Source organism: Sinocyclocheilus grahami, unplaced genomic scaffold, assembly GCF_001515645.1.
Source record: "Sinocyclocheilus grahami isolate Dianchi unplaced genomic scaffold, SAMN03320097.WGS_v1.1 scaffold1186.1, whole genome shotgun sequence".
Classification (NCBI taxonomy): domain Eukaryota; kingdom Metazoa; phylum Chordata; class Actinopteri; order Cypriniformes; family Cyprinidae; genus Sinocyclocheilus; species Sinocyclocheilus grahami.
This window is the reverse complement of record NW_015506365.1, coordinates 453,031-472,980: the sequence shown is the minus strand read 5'-3', so window position 1 is coordinate 472,980 and position 19,950 is coordinate 453,031. Positions and strand designations below refer to the sequence as shown.

Genomic DNA, 19,950 nt, shown 5'->3' with positions numbered 1-19,950 from the left:
CTCTGCAGTGAATGGGTGCCGTCAGAATGAGAGTCCAAACAGCTGATAAAAACATCACAATAATCCACACCACTCCAGTCCATCAATGAATGTCTTGTAAAGTGAAAAGATGGATTTTTGTAAAACCAAATCCATCATTTAAATGTTTTTAACAAGCAGTTGATTCCAGTCCTCTAACCATAATATTGTTTTCTCCAGTCAAAAGTTGTTTTGTCTGAATCAGGAGTGAAATACGCACAGATCAAGCATGGTTTACAAGCAAAATCAGTCCAAATCAGTTCTAAACAAATATTGTCGGTGGATTTTGATGTGAAAGGACAACAGGGGATGGACGTTTTCACCAAAGGATGCGTTATTATAGTTTATGGACTTGTCCGGATGCTATGGTTTAAAGTAAAAATGCCTCGATGGATTTGTTTCTTACAAACGTGCAGCTTTTCTCTTCATGAGATGTTAACTGATGGACTGGAGTGGTGTGGATTATAGCGATGTTTTTATCAGCCGTTTGGACTCTCATTCTGACGGCACCCATTCACTGCAGAGGACCATTGCTGAGCAAAGTGATGGAATGCTACATTTCTCCAAATCTGTTCTGATGAAGAAACAAACTCATCTACATCTATAATGGCCTGTGTGTAAATGTTTACTTTAAATGACACCGTAAACAATCAAAAGTGTTTTAAAGTCAAGAGATTTGAAAATTACATGCATATACACATTTTTGATTGTAATTCACACTGTAATCTCTGTTTTTGAATACCCATATATAAATAGTTGGTGCTGACCCCTTGTGTGAGAGATACTGATGTCTTTTTCGTGGCTTTCTGTAAAACAAATCATGCAAATGTTGCACTTTAGACCACCTAAACCCATGCAGAGTGTTAATGTGGAGTGATAAAGGAATATTAAAAGTGCATTTGGGTTCTTAAGCTAAACCTTACCGTCGCAGACAATTAAAAAACAAACCGCATTTGCTCAACATTACATAAACTCACTTCCTCTCAATAGCTCACATATCGCACATGCACTCACACAAACATACACGCTCTGAAGCAAAATATATTATACGTAAAATACTCAAACATGCTAAATAAGCGCAGTAGGCCATGTACCTTGTCATTGACGTATAACATCACGGCTCCCAAAATGCCTGCGAGTCCGAGAGCGATGAAGATGTACTGCATGTACTCCATGACCATGGGCAGCACCACCAGACTGGTGCGGAACGTGTTCAGGACGGGACCATCAATGTAGCCGCTCTGGGAAAGATGAAAAATGTTCTCTCTTTCAAATTGAATTCAAGTCACATTTACTCATACAGTGTTTTTATACAATACAGAGTCACAGTAATAAACAACAAAACAAGAGTTTTCGTGTCGCGAAGGTCTTTAGCTATGAAACAAATACAATTTCAGCTGTAAAGCAGCTCCAAAAAGAAAAGAAGTGTCATTAATCAGTCCATTTAGTTCAGTGTAGAATTAGAAGTGGTGCAGAATTCATTATAAAAACTAATTTGATTCAGCTATAAAGCAGCTCTACAAAAGTCATTATTCAGCTCGATTGAATTTTGTACTCATCCAATAGTGTCAGCGTAGTAAAACTGATAATATTACTAAACATTAAGGGTCTTTTAAACCCCAAATTTAAGTGAATTTGAGATGTGAATCTAAAATGTACCAAACTTGTAAATGGAAAAATGCTGTATTTTGGCACATTTCAGCCTTTTGTTGGGGACTTGCCATTTTATTTAGACATCATGAGATATTTTGTGCCGTTGTTTTCTTTTTGTAATTCACTCCTACCTCTTCAAACCAGATCATGGGCATCACCACTTCAGCTATCTTTCCTGTTTCTCTGAAACGAGCAAACCACAGCACACAGAAACAAGTCACTTTAAAGAACAGTGCTGCCGTCAAAAACAAACACGTTTCACAACAGCTGGAGTTGTGTGACTGGACCTCAGAGCGGACACAGATATTTGAGACCGTTGACCTACTGTATCTGTGCCGTACTTACGAGATGCCAAACACACTCTTGATGAGCAGGTTGAGCTGCAGCCGAATGGAAACGTTCATTGGCACTCCAGTCTCCTGTAATACAAAGTTTTCAATGAAAACTGACTGCTTGATACAGATCCGATTTATTTCACTCAGGAAGAGAATTGAAGCTCTTTGCTTCGACACTATATTTTTAATCTCGAAGTATTAGTTTAGTAGAGGTTTAGCTAACATCCAATATAAAACACTCAGTACATAGCCTTTATAAACTTGATTCTATAGAACAAGGTGCTCCAAGGTGCTCTTGAATAAGGGGCCGTTTACACGACAACGTTTTCAGCCAAAAACAGGAAACCTTTTATGCGCTTTGCCTGTTCGTTTATACGACGACGGCGTTTTGGGGAATGAAAACGCATATTTTTGAAAAACGGGTTTCAAAGTGCAAGTTTTTGAAAACGCCACCGTTATCGTTTCCGTGTAAACACCCAAAACGGGAATCTTTGAAACCGGTGACGTAGTACGTGTTAGGTATGTAGACATGCGCAGTACGTGTCGATTTTAAAGGCAAGCGCAAACAAACATACACAACAATAACGGAGTATGTGGTAGTGTTTAGTGATTGGAAACCGAGGCTTTCTGAACCGTTTAAGGCTTTCATGAAATTGTGCCGAAAAACGGTTCCTTACTCAAAGCATTTTAACACCGTGCGCATTAGCGACATCTGGTGGTCAGACTTGGTTTCTCCAACCTATCTAACGAAACATCGCGGAGCAGAGGATGGTTTGAAAAAGTTTTTAATCTGTGCCAACTCGTGTCATGCATAGTCCGGTCAGTGGATTCACATATTCATCAATAATATAAAATATACAAGTGTTCAATTATAATTAATAAACTGACATCAGTAGAAAGAAAAAAATATTTTGGGTGAGCTGTTCGGGGTCTCTACGACCCCAGCTAGAATATGATAAAATGCAATACAGGTGTGACGTGCATTCAGTTTCTGTCTGGTGTTGAGGTTATTCTAAACTATTCTACTGAATCTCAAATAAGTGTACGCACACACAACCAAGTCAATGTAAATCAAACACAAGAGTCATGCGAAGTGCCGATTTATTTAAAACCAGCTGTCCCGACCCTCCAATACTGCATGACGTTCGAAGCTTCAAACGTCATCAATCACGTGGTATTGTCACTTCGATACAAGCATCGGCACAGTGTGTGATACAATAGTGCTTTGAAAACTGCGTCGGAGCATCGGAGCCTCGGTATCAATCGTCCCATCACTAGTAGTGTTGCTGCTGCTCAAGAGTTTGCTAACGCTTTTTCAGCAAAGTGTGGATTTACAACCAACAGCGGAGAAGGATTATATTCAACATATAATCGTCACTTCCCTACGCCAACTACTGGCCTGGCATAGGTAATACAGCGTTTTTGGCCATTTTCGTGTATGTGTATGTCAAGTCAAGTCACCTTTATTTATATAGCGCTTTTAACAATACAGATTGTGTCAAAGCAACTGAACAGCATTAATTAGGAAAATAGTGTGTCAATAATGCAAAATGACAATAGTAAACACTAATTTTTCAGTTAAAGACAGTTCATTATTGAATTCAGTGATGTCATCATCCAGCTCAGTTCAGTTTAAATAGTATCTTTGCAATCATGTCAACGATATCGCTGGAAATGAAGTGTCCCCAACTAAGCAAGCCAGAGGCGACAGCGGCAAGGAACCAAAACTCCATCGGTGACAGAATGGAGAAAAAACCTTGGGAGAAACCAGGCTCAGTCGGGGGGCCAGTTCTCCTCTGACCAGACAAAACCAGCAGTTCAATTTCAGGCTGCAGCAAAGTCACATTGTGCAGAGGACTCATCTGGTTCCTGTGGTCTTGTCTCGGTGGTCGTCTGAGACAAGGTCTTTACAGGGGGTATGTGTATGTGTACAGTATGTGTAAACGCGAATCGTTTTGAAAAGGTTGTCGTGTATACGTGAAACTTTTTAAAAACGTAAGGGAAAAACGTTTCCATTTTTGACTACATCGTCATGTAAACGTAGCCTAAATCTTTGGTACCTTTAAAAAAAAAAAACCAACACATAATACAAGTTAAAGAGAAATATATATATATATATATATATATATATATATACACACACACATTCCTGATGAATAAGTAAATAAATCAGAATATCCATAAATGGCTTATAGGATTCCTGAAGCCCAAGCCTGGATGAAAATCAAATGTATAAGTATAATTTGAACATTTTCCCTGGTATATAAATCATACACTGTCATCCAAATAATATTTATGGCTGAATTTATTTGATCAAATACAGCAAGTGAAATAGAATTACAATTTAAATAAAAAAAACATTTTCTGAAACAAATGAAAAACAAGTGAACACAAATAAAGACACTATTATAAATTAACATAACTGTTCAAAACATAAATATTAGTTGAGAAACCAAATGTGCAAAGGCATAATCTTTTGGAGTGAAAGGTACTCCGTTTTATGATGAGTCCAGAAGGTTCAATGACCAACATGGCTTCTATGAATTCAAAGGTAAACACATGCCTTTTTGCACTATGAAAATCAAACATTTAGTGAACTACGGTTGGTACCAATGAGTTAGATTCCCAGGGAACACTAAATACTATTACAGCAAGTTTTAGCTTGAATACATATTGGATTAAAGCTGTAAATGGTAGCTGCCATTAAATAAAGCTGGTATGTCCTGCGGTGGCCCCTTATGTGACTGTGTTTCAAGGGCTGTTTGTCTTCATGAATAAGAGATACGAGGGAATGTTTATGGAAACTCAAGGTTTATGGGATGTTGGTATAACACTACTTGTTGAATTTGTTCTGGTCAGACGAAGTCTAAACACTGAAACATACGCAACTAAGATTATACAATACTATACGAAGACTATACAATAAACTCTGCTCCTTTTTATCATCATCACTTCGGCTTCTGCTCTTCACTGGCTTTTCGCAGTCAGCGTCTTGGCTGATAGAAAACCGTTAAACACTCGTTTTGGGTATTTTGGGTACCAGACAAGACTTTGCTGTTAACAGGTTTACTAGTTAAACTAGTTGTTCTGTTACCAGACAAAACAGATATTTTCTGACAGGATCTGGCATCTGGGGCTGGATCTTAATGATCTGGCGTGGAGGCATGATCTAACAAACAGAACTAAACTGCATTGTTCTCTATTGAAATCATTATTTTGTGGGCATAGATTCAATGAGAGCATGTGCTTCCGCAGAAAACACTGAATCCAAAGAGCTTTCGTGACAACTTAGTAATGCATATCTAATCAGGTGTCATGCTGTCAATTCCTCCCAGACGTTCAACCCAAGCCGAGGCAGTTCACATGTCCCGCAGCATTTTCAGAGAAACGTCTTTTTCATTGACGATAAACGCAAGCATGGAAACAGATGAAGGGAGAACAACCGGACAAATAGCCGGCCAAGAAGCGTGTCAGGATTTTGCAATTCAGCGATGTAAAGCGGTGTCTGTATCTCCAGCTTATCAGAAGTCATAAAGTGGAGTTTGTCTCATCAAACTACATGTGTGGCAAAAGGCCCATGGATGCAGACATCAGGAGTTTCACATCTAACATCAGCAGCTAAGTGATCAATGCTCAGTACTAGACTGCAAAACCAAATAAAATCAAAATAGCAAATGCCAGATTTCCAGCTATGTTTAACCCCCTATAAACCACAGCACTACTGAATTAAACACAACGGTTTAAATCTAAAATATGTCATCAGAAAACCTTTAGTCAAGTCATTGACCATGTAAAAAGACCATACCTTCAGAATCTTAATCTTGTATATAATGGGTCATTAAGTTGCTGAAAGCTATACAAACATCATAAAGGTCACGGTAATCATCCCTTCCAATTAGCTTATCAGATTTTGTAATGGTTTAATGGCAGTAATGAGCAATGTAAACCCATTATCAAACCAGTGACAAAGCTGAAATACTGATTTTCATAACCACAATCGTGCAGTATTAGTTATGTCACAGTTAGAAGAAGTGTTGACCTCAAACACAGAACAAAGCAAGGGGCTAAATCTGCTAGTAAATCTTTTAAAGGTAAATAAAGTCAGACGTTTATGCAATAAATTTAGATAAAAGATATATTTATATAGCACATTTAGAAATAGAAAGCACGGCTGACCAAAGTGCTGAACAAACAAAAACATAGAACACAGGGCAACGAGATGGACCTCACTGCAGAACACATGAACAACGTACTACGGTACACTTATAATAAGTACTTATATTTGGACTATTGCAGCCTGGTCGGGTCGTCACCACTGCGGAGTAACACATACCTGTGTGAATCGTCATACACATAAACTTAGAGAAGTAGCTCCGGTTGGAATGTTCTTCCACGGGATGTGTGCAGTTCTGTTTATTAACCGCTAGAGCGCCAAAAGCTACATACAGGTGCATCTCAAATTAGAATGTCGTGGAAAAGTTCATTTATTTCAGTAATTCAACTCAAATTGTGAAACTCGTGTATTAAATAAATTAAATGCACACAGACTGAAGTAGTTTAAGTCTTTGGTTCTTTTAATTGTGATGATTTTGGCTCACATTTAACAAAAACCCACCAATTCACTATCTCAACAAATTAGAATATGGTGACATGCCAATCAGCTAATCAACTCAAAACACCTGCAAAGGTTTCCTGAGCCTTCTAAATGGTCTCTCAGTTTGGTTCACTAAGCTACACAATCATGGGGAAGACTGCTGATCAGACAGTTGTCCAGAAGACAATCATTGACACCCTTCACAAGGAGGGTAAGCCACAAACATTAATTGCCAAAGAAGCTGGCTGTTCACAGAGTGCTGTATCCAAGCATGTTAACAGAAAGTTGAGTGGAAGGAAAAAGTGTGGAAGAAAAAGATGCAAATTTTGGAGCACTTCGTGCTTCCTTCTGCTGACCAGCTTTTTGAATATGCTGATTTCATTTTCCAGCAGGATTTGGCACCTGCCCACACTGTCAAAAGCACCAAAAGTTGGTTAAATGACCATGGTGTTGGTGTGCTTGACTGGCTAGCAAACTCACCAGACCTGAACCCCATGGAGAATCTATGGGGTATTGTCAAGAGGAAAATGAAAAAACAAGAGACCAAAAATGCAGATGAGCTGAAGGCCACTGTCAAAGAAACCTGGGCTTCCGTACCACCTCAGCAGTGCCACAAACTGATCACCTCCATGCCACGCCGAATTGAGGCAGTAATTAAAGCAAAAGAGCCCCTACCAAGGATTGAGGACCTGTACAGTAAATGAACATACTTTCCAGAAGGCCAACAATTCACTTAAAATGTTTTTTTTATTGGTCTTATGAAGTATTCTAATTTGTTGAGATAGTGAATTGGTGGGTTTTTGTTAAATGCGAGCCAAAATCATCACAATTAAAAGAACCAAAGACTTAAACTACTTCAGTCTGTGTGCATTGAATTTATTTAATACACGAGTTTCACAATTTGAGTTGAATTACTGAAATAAATGAACTTTTCCACGACATTCTAATTTATTGAGATGCACCTGTAGTGCTGCTTTAATGTTGTTTGCCTTCTTGATGTAAATATTTTTTAAAGATTTTGTTATAAATTATTATAGGAGTTGTAAAAAATGGATAGCGACACATTTTATAATTTAATACATTTATGATGTATATATAATAAATTATATAATTTTTATTTTTATAATTTTATTTCCAGAAAAAGTCTAGAAATACTAGAAATGTCCACCTAATTACATGAAGTAGTTCCCAATAATAATTCTACATGTCACAGTTTTTGTTCTGTGTGCCTGGTTTTCTTACCGGGTGGATATCGATGAAAAGCCCATGTTCATCTTCATTTGGGCTCAATCCATTGACTGTGTCCAAAAGGACGGGATCAGCCTCAAAAAAGTGCGGATGGGAGATGAACACAGGGGAATCTGAGACAGGAAAAAAGAAAAAGAATAAAAGTGCATTACATGGAGAAAAAGGAAAAATAAAATCAATTCAACTCAAGTTTATTTGTATAGCGCTTTTCATGATACAAATCGTTGCAAAGTTTCTACATTATGTTTAGTAGTTGCATATCAGTGGTGATAAGTTGATGTCCATATGGCAGAAATGTACAGTAAAATTCATGCAGTTAGATAATGACATGTAATCAAACAGACAGTGAACACTATTAACAGCAATGATTATGTTGCGATTAAACTTATAGCAAAATTTGGTAGTTTTGAATGTTTCTATAAAGAATAGAAAAGCAAATTTTTTAAAATAAAGGTTAAAAAAAAAGAGAAATAGAAATGAGAAGAAAAAGAAAAAAGGGGGGGGGGGATAAAAAAAAATTAAGAAACAGACAGAAACAGAGAAGCAAAAAATTATGAAAAAAGAAAAATAAAGTAAAAAAAAGAAATGAGAAGAAAAATTAAAAGATAAAAAAGAAAAAAAGAAATGAACAAGTGAACAAATAGAAAATAATATAGACAGTAACAGAGAAGCAAAAAAAAATCTAGAAAAATAAAAAGAGATAAGGTTAAAGACGAGAAAAAAGGGGATTGAAAAAAATGAAAAAAGGAAAAGGAAAAAGAAAAACAAATTAAATAAAGAAAACAAATGAAAAGAAAAAGAGAAAACAGAGGAAAAATGAAAAAGATAATTGTGAAATAAAATCAAAAATAAAATAAATACAGAAAATCTAAAAATTAAGAACAATAAAAGAGATATGGTTAAAGAAAAGAGAGAAAAAAATAAAAGGGCGAAAAAAATGAAAGGCTACGAATAGAAAAAAAAAAATCTAAGCATGGAAGCCATATAACACACTAGCTAGAAAACCAGTATGAACAAAAAATGTTTACGGATACAAGAACACAGATCCTGACATAAAACCCGACAGTGTAATTGACTGTATAGGCAGCAGGTAAGTCATAAACAGAAGTCTTGATAACAGACTCACTGTGTCTGCAGGTGCTGACGTTGAGAAGGCCGGACTGTCGACATGGACAGAAGCCCTCATTGGGAGGATAATCTGCACCGTTGGCAAAAAGAGTCTTTGGAGCCACGAAGTGGTACACAGGAACCCCACGCGACACGCCTGGCCTTTGGTACACCAGCTCCATGGACCTGAGTTTGGACAATTGCCACAAAACGTGCCCTTAGAAACTGTACAGGCATTAACCCTCACTGAAGATGATGTTTTTTCTGAGTGACATACACAAAAATAATGACTCATAACTCAAAGACTGTAGCAAGGAGAGTCAAAAGGTTGGTATCGTTTGATAGAAAACTTTCTGTACTTTCAGTGGGAAAAAATTTAAAGGGTTTAAAGCAGGGGTGCCCAAACTCGGTCCTGGAGGGCCGGTGTCCTGCAGAGTTTTGCTCCAACTTGCCTCAACACACCTGCTGGCAAGTTTCTAGTATGCCTAGTAAGAGCTTGATTAGCTGGTTCGGGTGTGTTTAATTGGGGTTGGATCTAAACTCTGCAGGACACCGGCCCTCCAGGACCGAGTTTGGGCACCCCTGGTTTAAAGGGTTAAAATCTTATTATCTTACGGAGGGCATAAGTGAGGGTGTTACCTGCACGCATCAGGGCTGTAGAAGGGCATCGTCGACTCTTTGGTCATGAACGGAGGCCACATTTGACCCGCTGTACCATTGATCATGTTACACTCTTCAGACCTCCAGTAATCCACCTGCAACGACAAAACAAAGATCTTTGGCATTCAGCATGATATCACTTCCTTTATGCAACACCACAAAAGCTGTCCTACACTGGCAGCATCAAATCAAAGACAACTTTCAGTAACTTAATCTTAATAAACAGCAACTCACAAATATCACGCAATAATCTAAACAAATAATGATTAAAAGTCCATTTATAATATTAAAGTAGTTTTTAATAAAATGTAAAAATGTTCAAATCCTGAAAATCATGAGATACTGAAGATTGGAGTAATGACTGCTGAAAAGCCAGCTTTGCCATAAGAGAAAAAGAAAGGGTAACAAAAAGAAAAGAAAAGAAAGAGAAGAGAAGTAAAACACAAAAGATAACAATAGGAAAAGACAAAAAAAGAAAAGAAAAGCTCCTAAAAATTCAGCTTTGCCATTACAGAAATAAATTACAATTTACTATTACTATTACTAATATACTGCTAAAATAGAAACATTTATTTTGAACTGTATTAATATTTCACAATATTACAGTTTTTAGTAAATAATGAAAAGAAAAGAGTAAAAAGAAAAGGAAAAAAGAAAAAGAAAAAGGTGAAAGACAAACAGAAAAATTTGAATAAAAATTAAAAACAAAAAAAGCAAAAAATTATGAAAAATAAAGATAGGGTAAAAAAAAAAAAAAAAAGAAGGAGAGAAAAACATGAAGAGAAACGAGAAAAGAGTAGAAAGGAAAATAAAAAATGCAGCCTTGGTGAGCATTAAAAAAATCTTATTTTTTTACTTGTGTAAAACTTCATATACATATTTACATATATGACATATGCAAATATTTATTGCATATACTGTAGTATTTTATTCAATATATTTCTTTGCGAAACAATTTGGGATTGCCAATACTGCTGTTGACTAGGGCTGGGTTTTGACACAAATTTCACGATTCGATTCGATTCTCATTCACAAGCTCTCAATTAGATTCGATTACCAATTCGATTCGATTCAATATCGATTATTTTGGAAATATATCAGGTACAGTACATGCCAAATTTTCTCAAGGAAAAAAATTATGCTGTAAAATATACATGAGAGTCAGTTGGTACTACATTACTATAATATTGAAGGTTAAAATTTACTGATGTTAAAATTACACTTAATGAAATTTAAAATAATAAAGTTACAATTACATAATAATATTTCTACTTCAATTTGTTTTTTTAAATATAAACATAACGGTGGCTGTCATAAAAACTTGATGGATTTATTCAAACATAAATTTAGCAAAATGCCCCTCTCTACAGTTTATATTTCTATCTGACTAATGAGTTTATGGTCACCGAATATGTTTTTCTGAGGTAAACGTGACGTTACCTGACATTGTTTACAAGCCGTTATAGGCTATTGACGTCTTTGCACGGCTGAAACACTGATTGAGAGATCACATGAGACAGGATACACATAGTAAAGTCGTACTCTTTCTTTTAACTTACCTTCGGATGTTTAGTCATGTTTATTTTGTGCTGAAACTGGTATTAATGTGGAGGAGATGATCAGTTCATGTGCGCCTCGCGCTGCTGCGTCTGTTGATCTGAGGCGCTACAGCGATCTGTCACTCCACAATAAACAGCGGCAAAACTGCATTTATTGTTTGAATACGGCAATACAATTGAAAGAATTTGAAATCTGAGACTTTGTTTCATATTAAAAGTACCAAAGCACAATGCTTATTGCTATATATTGGATGGGAAGTGGCCTTCAACGTTCCGTCCATTAACTGAAAACAGGCTAGACTAATCGATTCTTGGAATTTAAGAATCGATATCGTTCTGTAAAAATGAGAATCGATTAATAGAGATATCGAAATTTTGTACCCAGCCCTACTGTTGACTATAACCCTTTTGGCAATGCAATATGCACACATTTTAATAATGCAAGGTGTGAAGTTCATGCAGTTTCAGGCCCTGGTATGCTGTCTATATAGGGCAGGTAACTAGTGTTTTGGAACGGAACTTGTGTTTTTTGTTTTATTATGGTCTCAAATGACATTTGGCTTACACTTTTCAGGCCATTCCAAGAGTCCACCATATGAACTTTCCGGATGTCGTCTTGACCAGTGAAGACAGTGAACTGTCCAGTGTTGGAGTTGTTAAACTATATATGGAGCGAAACAAAGCAAGGAAATCAATGAGGCTAAAACCCACAAAACGAATCATCACTGCTGACAAAGCTCCAGTGACGAGACACAGAAAACACCCACCTCAGCAAATAAGCCAAATTTCCCACTGGTTGGGAGCATTCCAGGGAGGTATTTGTTCAGGAAGTCCACCAACTTGCTGTCATAACCCCACATGAGTTCTCCAACTGGTTTAGTCAAGAAAGGTCCCTCGTTGAAGGTCTTGAATGTGGTGCTGAGCAGCAAGCGTACAGGAAATGGCATATTCTCCATCATTACTGACGCACCCTGCAACCGTGAATGAAAAACCAACGTGTTACAGTTCTTTCAATTGCTTTTCATGGTGAGCTCAATACACGGGCATGAATTCTCACCAGCACTAGAATGTTAGGGATGGTGACCACGTCAGATTCATCTCCCACAGACATGCTCTCCTCAAAGAAATACTGCCGAAATTCTTTATACGAGACGGTGTGGTTGTCATGGAATGTGATGTTGTCCTTCCAGCGGTTTTCACTGAAACAGATATAGGTCACATCAACAGAGAAATGTGACTTAGCCAGCTGATTTGCAGCAATATTATCCTAACACAGCTAAATTCAGCTTTTTGAGGAACCACTTTGGGAAAGTCACACAAAAAGACTTGCGGCCCCCCGCTCGGATTGCAAAATGCAAGCGCATGATTTGTTCAAAGGTAAGTCACTACCACAAACATTTGTCATGTGCCTTGTCTAAAAAAAAAAGAAAAAAGAAGCCACTCGGTCCTGATGGAAGAAAGGAACGCACATAAAACAACCAATGATAAAACCACAAAATGATCTGGTCTAAAACAACTACTCTCCAAACAACATGCTAACAGACGTATACTACATACATGAAATACAACTTAGAGATTAAAAGAAACGACTGATATGGAAATGAAATATGTTGTTCAAAAATAAAATAAAATTAAAATGTTGCGCTAATTAGTTTGGGATCTTATAAGAAATCTTAAAAGATAAAAAAGGCACTACTTATATTTATAGACTCAAATTTGATATAAATAAATATATTAAATATGCTATGCAACATAAAATAAAATAAATGTTGTGCTAATGAATTTGGATTTATTAAAATTATCTTATGAGGAATTTTCTTATTTTAATTCTAAATTCTAAGAAGTTAAAAGGCACTACTGATATTTATAAAAAAATATTATTAAAAAATAAAATAAAATGAAGTTGAAAGGCACTACTGATATAAAATAAAATATAAAATAAAATATGCTGTGCTACTTAAAACAAAACAAAAAGTATGTTGTGCTAATGAATTTGGGTTTTCAAAATGATCTTGGGAGGAATCTTCATATTTTAATTCTAAATTCTTTAAGTCAAAAAAGCACTACTGAGATTTATAAAACAAAATATTAGAAAAAAACAATATGTTGTGCAAAAAATAAAACTAAACATAAAAACTAAAAATAAAAAGTATGTTGTGCTGAAAATTTGGGTTTCCAAAATGATCTTATGATAAATCTTATTATTTTAATCCTGGATAGTATGGAGCTTCCTCATTCTCATTCAGTTCCAGCACTGTCTGTTTTTACTCAGTCAAACTCTAGTATGCATGGCTCGAGGGTAGGATCACAGTTCCTCTTTAATAAAAACTGCACAGATTCAGATTCGAGATAAAGAAAATAAAAGAATAGAAAAAGGATAACAATAAGTGAATCCACACTAAAAAAAAATCCTTGCGTCCTGGCTCGTAGAAGTCACGACTGTGGAAAATACTGTAACAGTGTCTTGTAAATGTAAAAATCCCAACACAAATGCATATCCTTGTTCAAATGAAAAATAAGATTTAGTTTGTCTATTCCTAGAAATATTTTTCTATGCATTTTTTTTTTTTTTTTACATATTATTTTTTCAGCCCTTCAGGTAAGGTTAAGGCCACTAGACAGACCCAGATCCAGAGCATCTACTGCAGACAAACATCTTTGTATGAAAGGTCACTTCAGTCCAAGAAAGAGGCCCTTACGTTACATTACATCATGTTAGGGCAGGTTATATGGACAAGAGGAATGCTTTTAGATTCATATTGACCAGTTAATTAACCCCCAAGTCTTATTGTGTAAAGTTATATCTCTACAAATCACTCCAGGATGGACAATTTATATCCTAAAGGGAAGAAAAAAACAGACTGTATGATGGTCCTGTTTGGACAACTGACCGAATGCACATGCAAACCTGTCCGGGGCCCGCAGACTAACCTACCATGAACTTCAGTGTCACAGGGCTGCTGAACATCCATAAACATTATACTGTATGTCCAGTCACGTCCGATCAAGTGATTCATACTGAACATTTCAAAATACATTTGAACTGGTTTAAAGTAGTTTTACAGAAAGAGGGAACACAATTCTTACCGGTACACATACGGCCCCCTCTGTACCACCGTGGGCTTTTCTCCTTTTAGGATTTCATCAGGATTGACAATATGAAAGAAATATACAGACATAAAGAAGGGAACCGGGATGTCCTTCCACATAGTGTAGGAGAGTCCATTGTTTGGGTTAATCTCTACATTCTGTAAAGATATGATGTCCATGTGATTAGTGGCCAATGTGGTATGCTGTATGTAAAACAGCTTCACTTAAAACCTCATCTTTATATTTAATTATTAAATGCAGATGTATGGCTTTTTGAGGGACAACATGGAATATTTGCATTTTTAAAAAAGTATGTCAGACCACAAAAAAAAGTCTTTTTTGAGTCTTGAATTTAGATCTCAGTTCAAGTCTTCTGAAATGTTTTTGAAATGTTCACCAAGACTGCATTTATTTGCTCAAGTTACAGTAAAAGCGGTAATATTGCGTAAATATTATTAGAATTTCAAAGAACCGTTTTCTAGGTTAATAGATTTTAAAAATGTAATTTATTCCTGTGACGCAAAGCTGAATTTTCAGCAGCATCACATACAATACATTATTCAAAACAACACATAAATCAGATAAATAAGTCTATTATTAATATAATAAAGTTATGTTATATGATTTAATAACTTAATGGTCGTTCCTATTTATGTTTTTTAAGGTAAGAAAATCATATCAAGCTCAGTTCGAGGCTTGTCGACACTGAATCACGTGTTTTTGTAACTTTATGTTATTTAAATATGCAAATATGTTTAATTGGTGCGTCTCTTGCATCTGTCAGGTGTAGGACTTACCTTCACTATTTGATCGTCTATTATAATAGGTCCGACAAACACCAGCACAGTCCCGAATAAAACCGCCAAACCTCCCAGAACTATAAAAACGATCGATAATGTAGATTTAGACACCGCCATCAGTGTTTCCCACACAGTTCACCTCCCAAACACGCGCAGAGCTTTGAGAACAATAAAGAGATTTCTTCTGGAAAGCGCAGGGAACTCAAAGCGTGACGGCTGAACACACTATCACTTATACAAGATAAAGCCATACAACTCTGGCCATTGAGTTATTAATGCTCTGCTGACTTTATGATCGTGTACATTACAGCTGTGAGAGACGTTAAAGTCCGGCTCTCTAATCCTGCAGGTTTTATAGCGCTCGTGCTGTTTGATTACCATGTTTACGGCGCTCAAAGCGCCACCTATAAGCCAGAGAGTTCTGGGTAATGTAGTTACACACGCCTCCCACATGAAGGATAAGAGACTAGCCTATTTGGAGAATCTAATCCACTAATTCATTTTATTAGGCAGCATTTAAAAGTAATGTTAACAAGAAGCACACAATGTGTACATGCATACAGTGGCCCCAAACGTATTTTGACTCCTGATATATAGATAGACAGACAGACAGATAGATAGGCATATACAGTGGGTACGGAAAGTATTCAGACCCCCTTAAATTTTTCACTCTTTGTTATATTGCTGCCATTTGCTAAAATCATTTGTTATTTTTTTTTCCTCATTAATGTACACACAGCACCCCATATTGACAGAAAAACACAGAATTGTTGACATTTTTGCAGATTTATTAAAAAAGAAAAACTGAAATATCACATGGTCCTAAGTATTCAGACCCTTTGCTCAGTATTTAGTAGAAGCACCCTTTTGATCTAATACAGCCATGAGTCTTTTTGGGAAAGATGCAACAAGTTTTTCACACCTGGATTTGGGGATCCTCTGCCATTCCTCCTTGCAGATCCTCTCCAGTTCTGTCAGGTTGGATGGTAAACGTTGGTGGACAGCCATTTTTAGGTCTCTCCAGAGATGCTCAATTGGGTTTAAGTCAGGGCTCTGGCTGGGCCATTCAAGAACAGTCACAGAGTTGTTGTGAAGCCACTCCTTCATTATTTTAGCTGTGTGCTTAAGGTCATTGTCTTGTTGGAAGGTAAACCTTCAGCCCAGTCTGAGGTCCTGAGCACTCTGGAGAAAGTTTTCGTCCAGGATATCCCTGTACTTGGCCGCATTCATCTTTCCCTCAATTGCAACCAGTCGTCCTGTCCCTGCAGCTGAAAAACACCCCCACAGCATGATGCTGCCACCACCATGCTTCACTGTTGGGACTGTATTAGACAGGTGAAGACAGGCAGATAGATAGATAGATAGATAGACAGACAGGCAGATAGATAGATAGATAGATAGACAGGCAGGCAGATAGATAGACAGATAGATAGATAGATAGATAGATATAGATAAAAATGCATGGCAGCAGAAAAAATATAAATGCAAATAATATAAATGCAATTATAGAACAGCACAATAAACAGATTTATCAGCTAAAAGGGAAATGAAAAGGCCTCACATTCATATGGTTGTTGATGTCAAATGCTGTGCATCGAAAAACTGCATTCAAATTAATCCGTATTTCATTTTCTGTTGTTTATGCATTTAGAACACCATCCTATTCATGTTAATACATTTGTGTTTATGCTGTTAATACAGTAATTTGTCATTTGAACAAGTAATTAGATTTGAATTAGATTTTCTTTTATATGAATAAAAAGTTTAGTACAAATAGAAGTTCCAATGCAAAAGCAGTTATTTTTATACTGTTAAACTGTCATTAAAACATGGCATATCATGTTAAAGCCGTATGATCAAACAGAGCTGCTGGAAGAAGTGTTATTGTATCAGGGGGCAATTACTTTTTCACGTAGGGCCAGGCAGGTTTGGACAGCTTTTTTCCCTTAATAAAATAAATAATCATTTAAAAACTGCATTTTGTATTTACTTGCATTATCTTTGTGTAATATTAAAATTTGTTTGATGATCTGAATCTTTTAAGTGTGACAAATATGCAAAAAAATTTAAAACCAGGAAGGGGGCCAACACTTTTTCACACCACTGTATATATATATAAATGCATACACTGTGACGCAGCAAAAATTATTCAACTAACCTTATATGCTGACCGTGTTAAATTTAGAAACAATTTAGTTCGTCACACTATGATATATACTCATTAGGCAGGTCCATTTCAAAGTTTTAATCAAAAGGCTTATTAATGTCAGCACAGCAGGTTAAAACCAGAAGCCAACATCAACAGCTTTATATAGGTATGGGTTTTTTTTAGCTCTTGGCTTGTTTATCATTCCGTGCAGCAAAGTTTTCAGAAAACCAGATAGGTATTTTTGTTAGACCCAGCTGGACTGATATCAGATGCTTTGTCTGTGCTTTTGTAAACAGAAACGACAATGCAGCAGTCGAGAGATGTTGTGATGGTCTGGAATTGAGCAGCAGAATTCAGTGACGGTTGACCTAACACAAAGGTTGATTTGTATCTTTAAGCAACACACAACCTAAGGTTGCTCAAGACGCACCGTCTCCAGTCAGTACTGCTGGTCAATTTCAATGAAAAACATCTGATGCCCGAAGACACTGACTGAAAAGTGGCAAAACAAAGAGGTTTGTCTACACCCAACCCCATAACAATATAGCCTACTGCAAGCTAAAAAAAATTGATCTAGTGCAAAATAGACAATTCTCAATTTCTCTAAAAGGTGATGTTTTACAATGTAGTTAAACTAATTAACAGTTGCCCTCAAGCAGCCCAGATTTTTACAAGAGCCACACAAGTTGAGCATTTAAAAGGGTCACAATGGCAGCAACCTTTTCACAAGCCTGTGGTGACATCTAGAGGCTTGTTTAATAACTGCAATCTGTAGGACACATGCTAGAAATTATTTTCCAGTTGCAAATGGGGAGTACTAGTTTAACATTTCAATTTGTCTACTTTAATTTCACGTATAAATGTTACTGCTTATGCAATTGTTCACAAAGTTTACTAGCATTTTGACCAAATATGGTCTCTACACAAGTTTAGCATTACGTCAACTATTCATTTTAAATGTTAACATTTCCACTCAACCAAACTTCTTGAAAAGTAACTACCAAATTAAATAAACCATGAGAAATCAACTTGCTTACAAATTAGACTTCAAAAACCATTAAACGACTTGTATACATAAACCAATATTTTAAAAAACCCTCAACGTAAACGTTTTAATTTTTAAAAACCAAGTTAAGTGACCATTTTGTGAATGATTTCAGAGATGAGGCAGGAAACGGTAGTCAGGAATGCCAGAACTTTATTCAATGATTAAGAGGAACAAAGGAAATTGGAATTGGTCTGATAACTTTCAAGACTTATATATTAAACATGAGCAGATTAATTGCCGCCACGAAGACGCAGGACGAGATGGAGGGTGGACTCCTTCTGGATGTTGTAGTCAGAGAGGGTGCGTCCATCTTCCAGCTGCTTACCAGCGAAGATCAGACGCTGCTGATCAGGAGGAATGCCTTCCTTGTCCTGGATCTTGGCCTTGACGTTCTCTATGGTGTCGCTGGGCTCAACCTCGAGGGTGATGGTCTTGCCAGTCAAGGTCTTCACAAAGATCTGCATACCACCTCTCAGACGGAGCACCAGGTGGAGAGTGGACTCCTTCTGGATGTTGTAGTCGGACAGGGTGCGTCCATCCTCCAGCTGCTTGCCAGCGAAGATCAGACGCTGCTGATCAGGAGGAATGCCTTCCTTGTCCTGGATCTTGGCCTTGACGTTCTCAATGGTGTCGCTGGGCTCAACCTCGAGGGGGATGGTCTTGCCAGTCAAGGTCTTCACAAAGATCTGCATACCACCTCTCAGACGGAGCACCAGGTGGAGAGTGGACTCCTTCTGGATGTTGTAGTCAGAGAGGGTGCGTCCATCTTCCAGCTGCTTACCAGCAAAGATCAGACGCTGCTGGTCAGGAGGAATGCCTTCTTTGTCTTGGATCTTGGCCTTGACATTCTCTATGGTGTCACTTGGTTCCACCTCAAGAGTGATGGTTTTACCAGTCAAGGTCTTCACAAAGATCTGCATGCCTCCCCTGAGGCGGAGCACCAGGTGGAGAGTGGACTCCTTCTGGATGTTGTAGTCAGAGAGGGTGCGTCCATCCTCCAGCTGCTTGCCAGCGAAGATCAGACGCTGTTGATCAGGAGGAATGCCTTCCTTGTCCTGGATCTTGGCCTTGACGTTCTCAATGGTGTCACTGGGCTCAACCTCGAGGGTGATGGTCTTGCCAGTCAGCGTCTTGACGAAGATCTGCATGCCTCCCCTGAGGCGGAGCACCAGGTGGAGAGTGGACTCCTTCTGGATGTTGTAGTCAGAGAGGGTGCGTCCATCCTCCAGCTGCTTGCCAGCAAAGATCAGACGCTGCTGATCAGGAGGAATGCCTTCCTTGTCTTGGGTTTTAGCTTTGACGTTCTCAATGGTGTCGCTGGGCTCAACCTCGAGGGTGATGGTCTTGCCAGTCAGCGTCTTCACAAAGATCTGCATCTTTACGCTAAAAACAAAGATATTCACATTGATTAACTTCAAAGTATGTGCTGCATTGGTGAAAACCTAACAACGAGTACAGGTTAATTTAGTATTGTTAGAAAAGCCTAAGAATTTTCTAGAAATTTCTACAAAAGAAAGCGAAACAAAAGGAGGAATAACAGCAAACTGATGGCCGACACAGCCGTGAGGCAGGGCGTAACAAACGGGCGATTGAAAACAAAATGGCGACGTTATACCTCAGAAAATGGCCAGAAACAAAAAAAACGGAACAAAACGTTAATAACAACAGATACATGACAATTGATGAGTG

General features: G+C 37.4%; 2 protein-coding genes across 3 annotated transcripts in view; both read right to left on the bottom strand.

The window, feature by feature from the left end:
* Positions 1-15,451, bottom strand: part of LOC107567744 (scavenger receptor class B member 1-like) — a 24,421-nt gene extending 8,970 nt beyond the window's left edge. The window contains exons 1-11 of the mRNA XM_016253481.1: positions 15,062-15,451; positions 14,262-14,422; positions 12,232-12,373; positions 11,942-12,145; positions 11,740-11,835; positions 9,595-9,710; positions 8,975-9,141; positions 7,843-7,961; positions 2,017-2,090; positions 1,803-1,854; positions 1,113-1,259 (exon numbers count right to left, since the gene is read on the bottom strand). Coding sequence (XP_016108967.1) covers positions 1,113-1,259; positions 1,803-1,854; positions 2,017-2,090; positions 7,843-7,961; positions 8,975-9,141; positions 9,595-9,710; positions 11,740-11,835; positions 11,942-12,145; positions 12,232-12,373; positions 14,262-14,422; positions 15,062-15,181 — 1,398 coding nt within the window. The 5' untranslated portion in view covers positions 15,182-15,451. The remainder of the gene's footprint in view (positions 1-1,112; positions 1,260-1,802; positions 1,855-2,016; positions 2,091-7,842; positions 7,962-8,974; positions 9,142-9,594; positions 9,711-11,739; positions 11,836-11,941; positions 12,146-12,231; positions 12,374-14,261; positions 14,423-15,061) is intronic.
* Positions 15,452-18,394: 2,943 nt separating this feature from the next.
* ubc (ubiquitin C) overlaps positions 18,395-19,950 on the bottom strand; it is a 6,683-nt gene continuing 5,127 nt past the window's right edge. The window contains exon 3 of one of the 2 annotated variants that reach the window (XM_016253495.1): positions 18,395-19,589. In XM_016253495.1, coding sequence (XP_016108981.1) covers positions 18,492-19,589 — 1,098 coding nt within the window. In that variant the 3' untranslated portion in view covers positions 18,395-18,491. Of the gene's footprint in view, positions 19,638-19,950 lie in introns of both variants that reach the window. The other variant, XM_016253496.1, reaches the window with a different exon arrangement.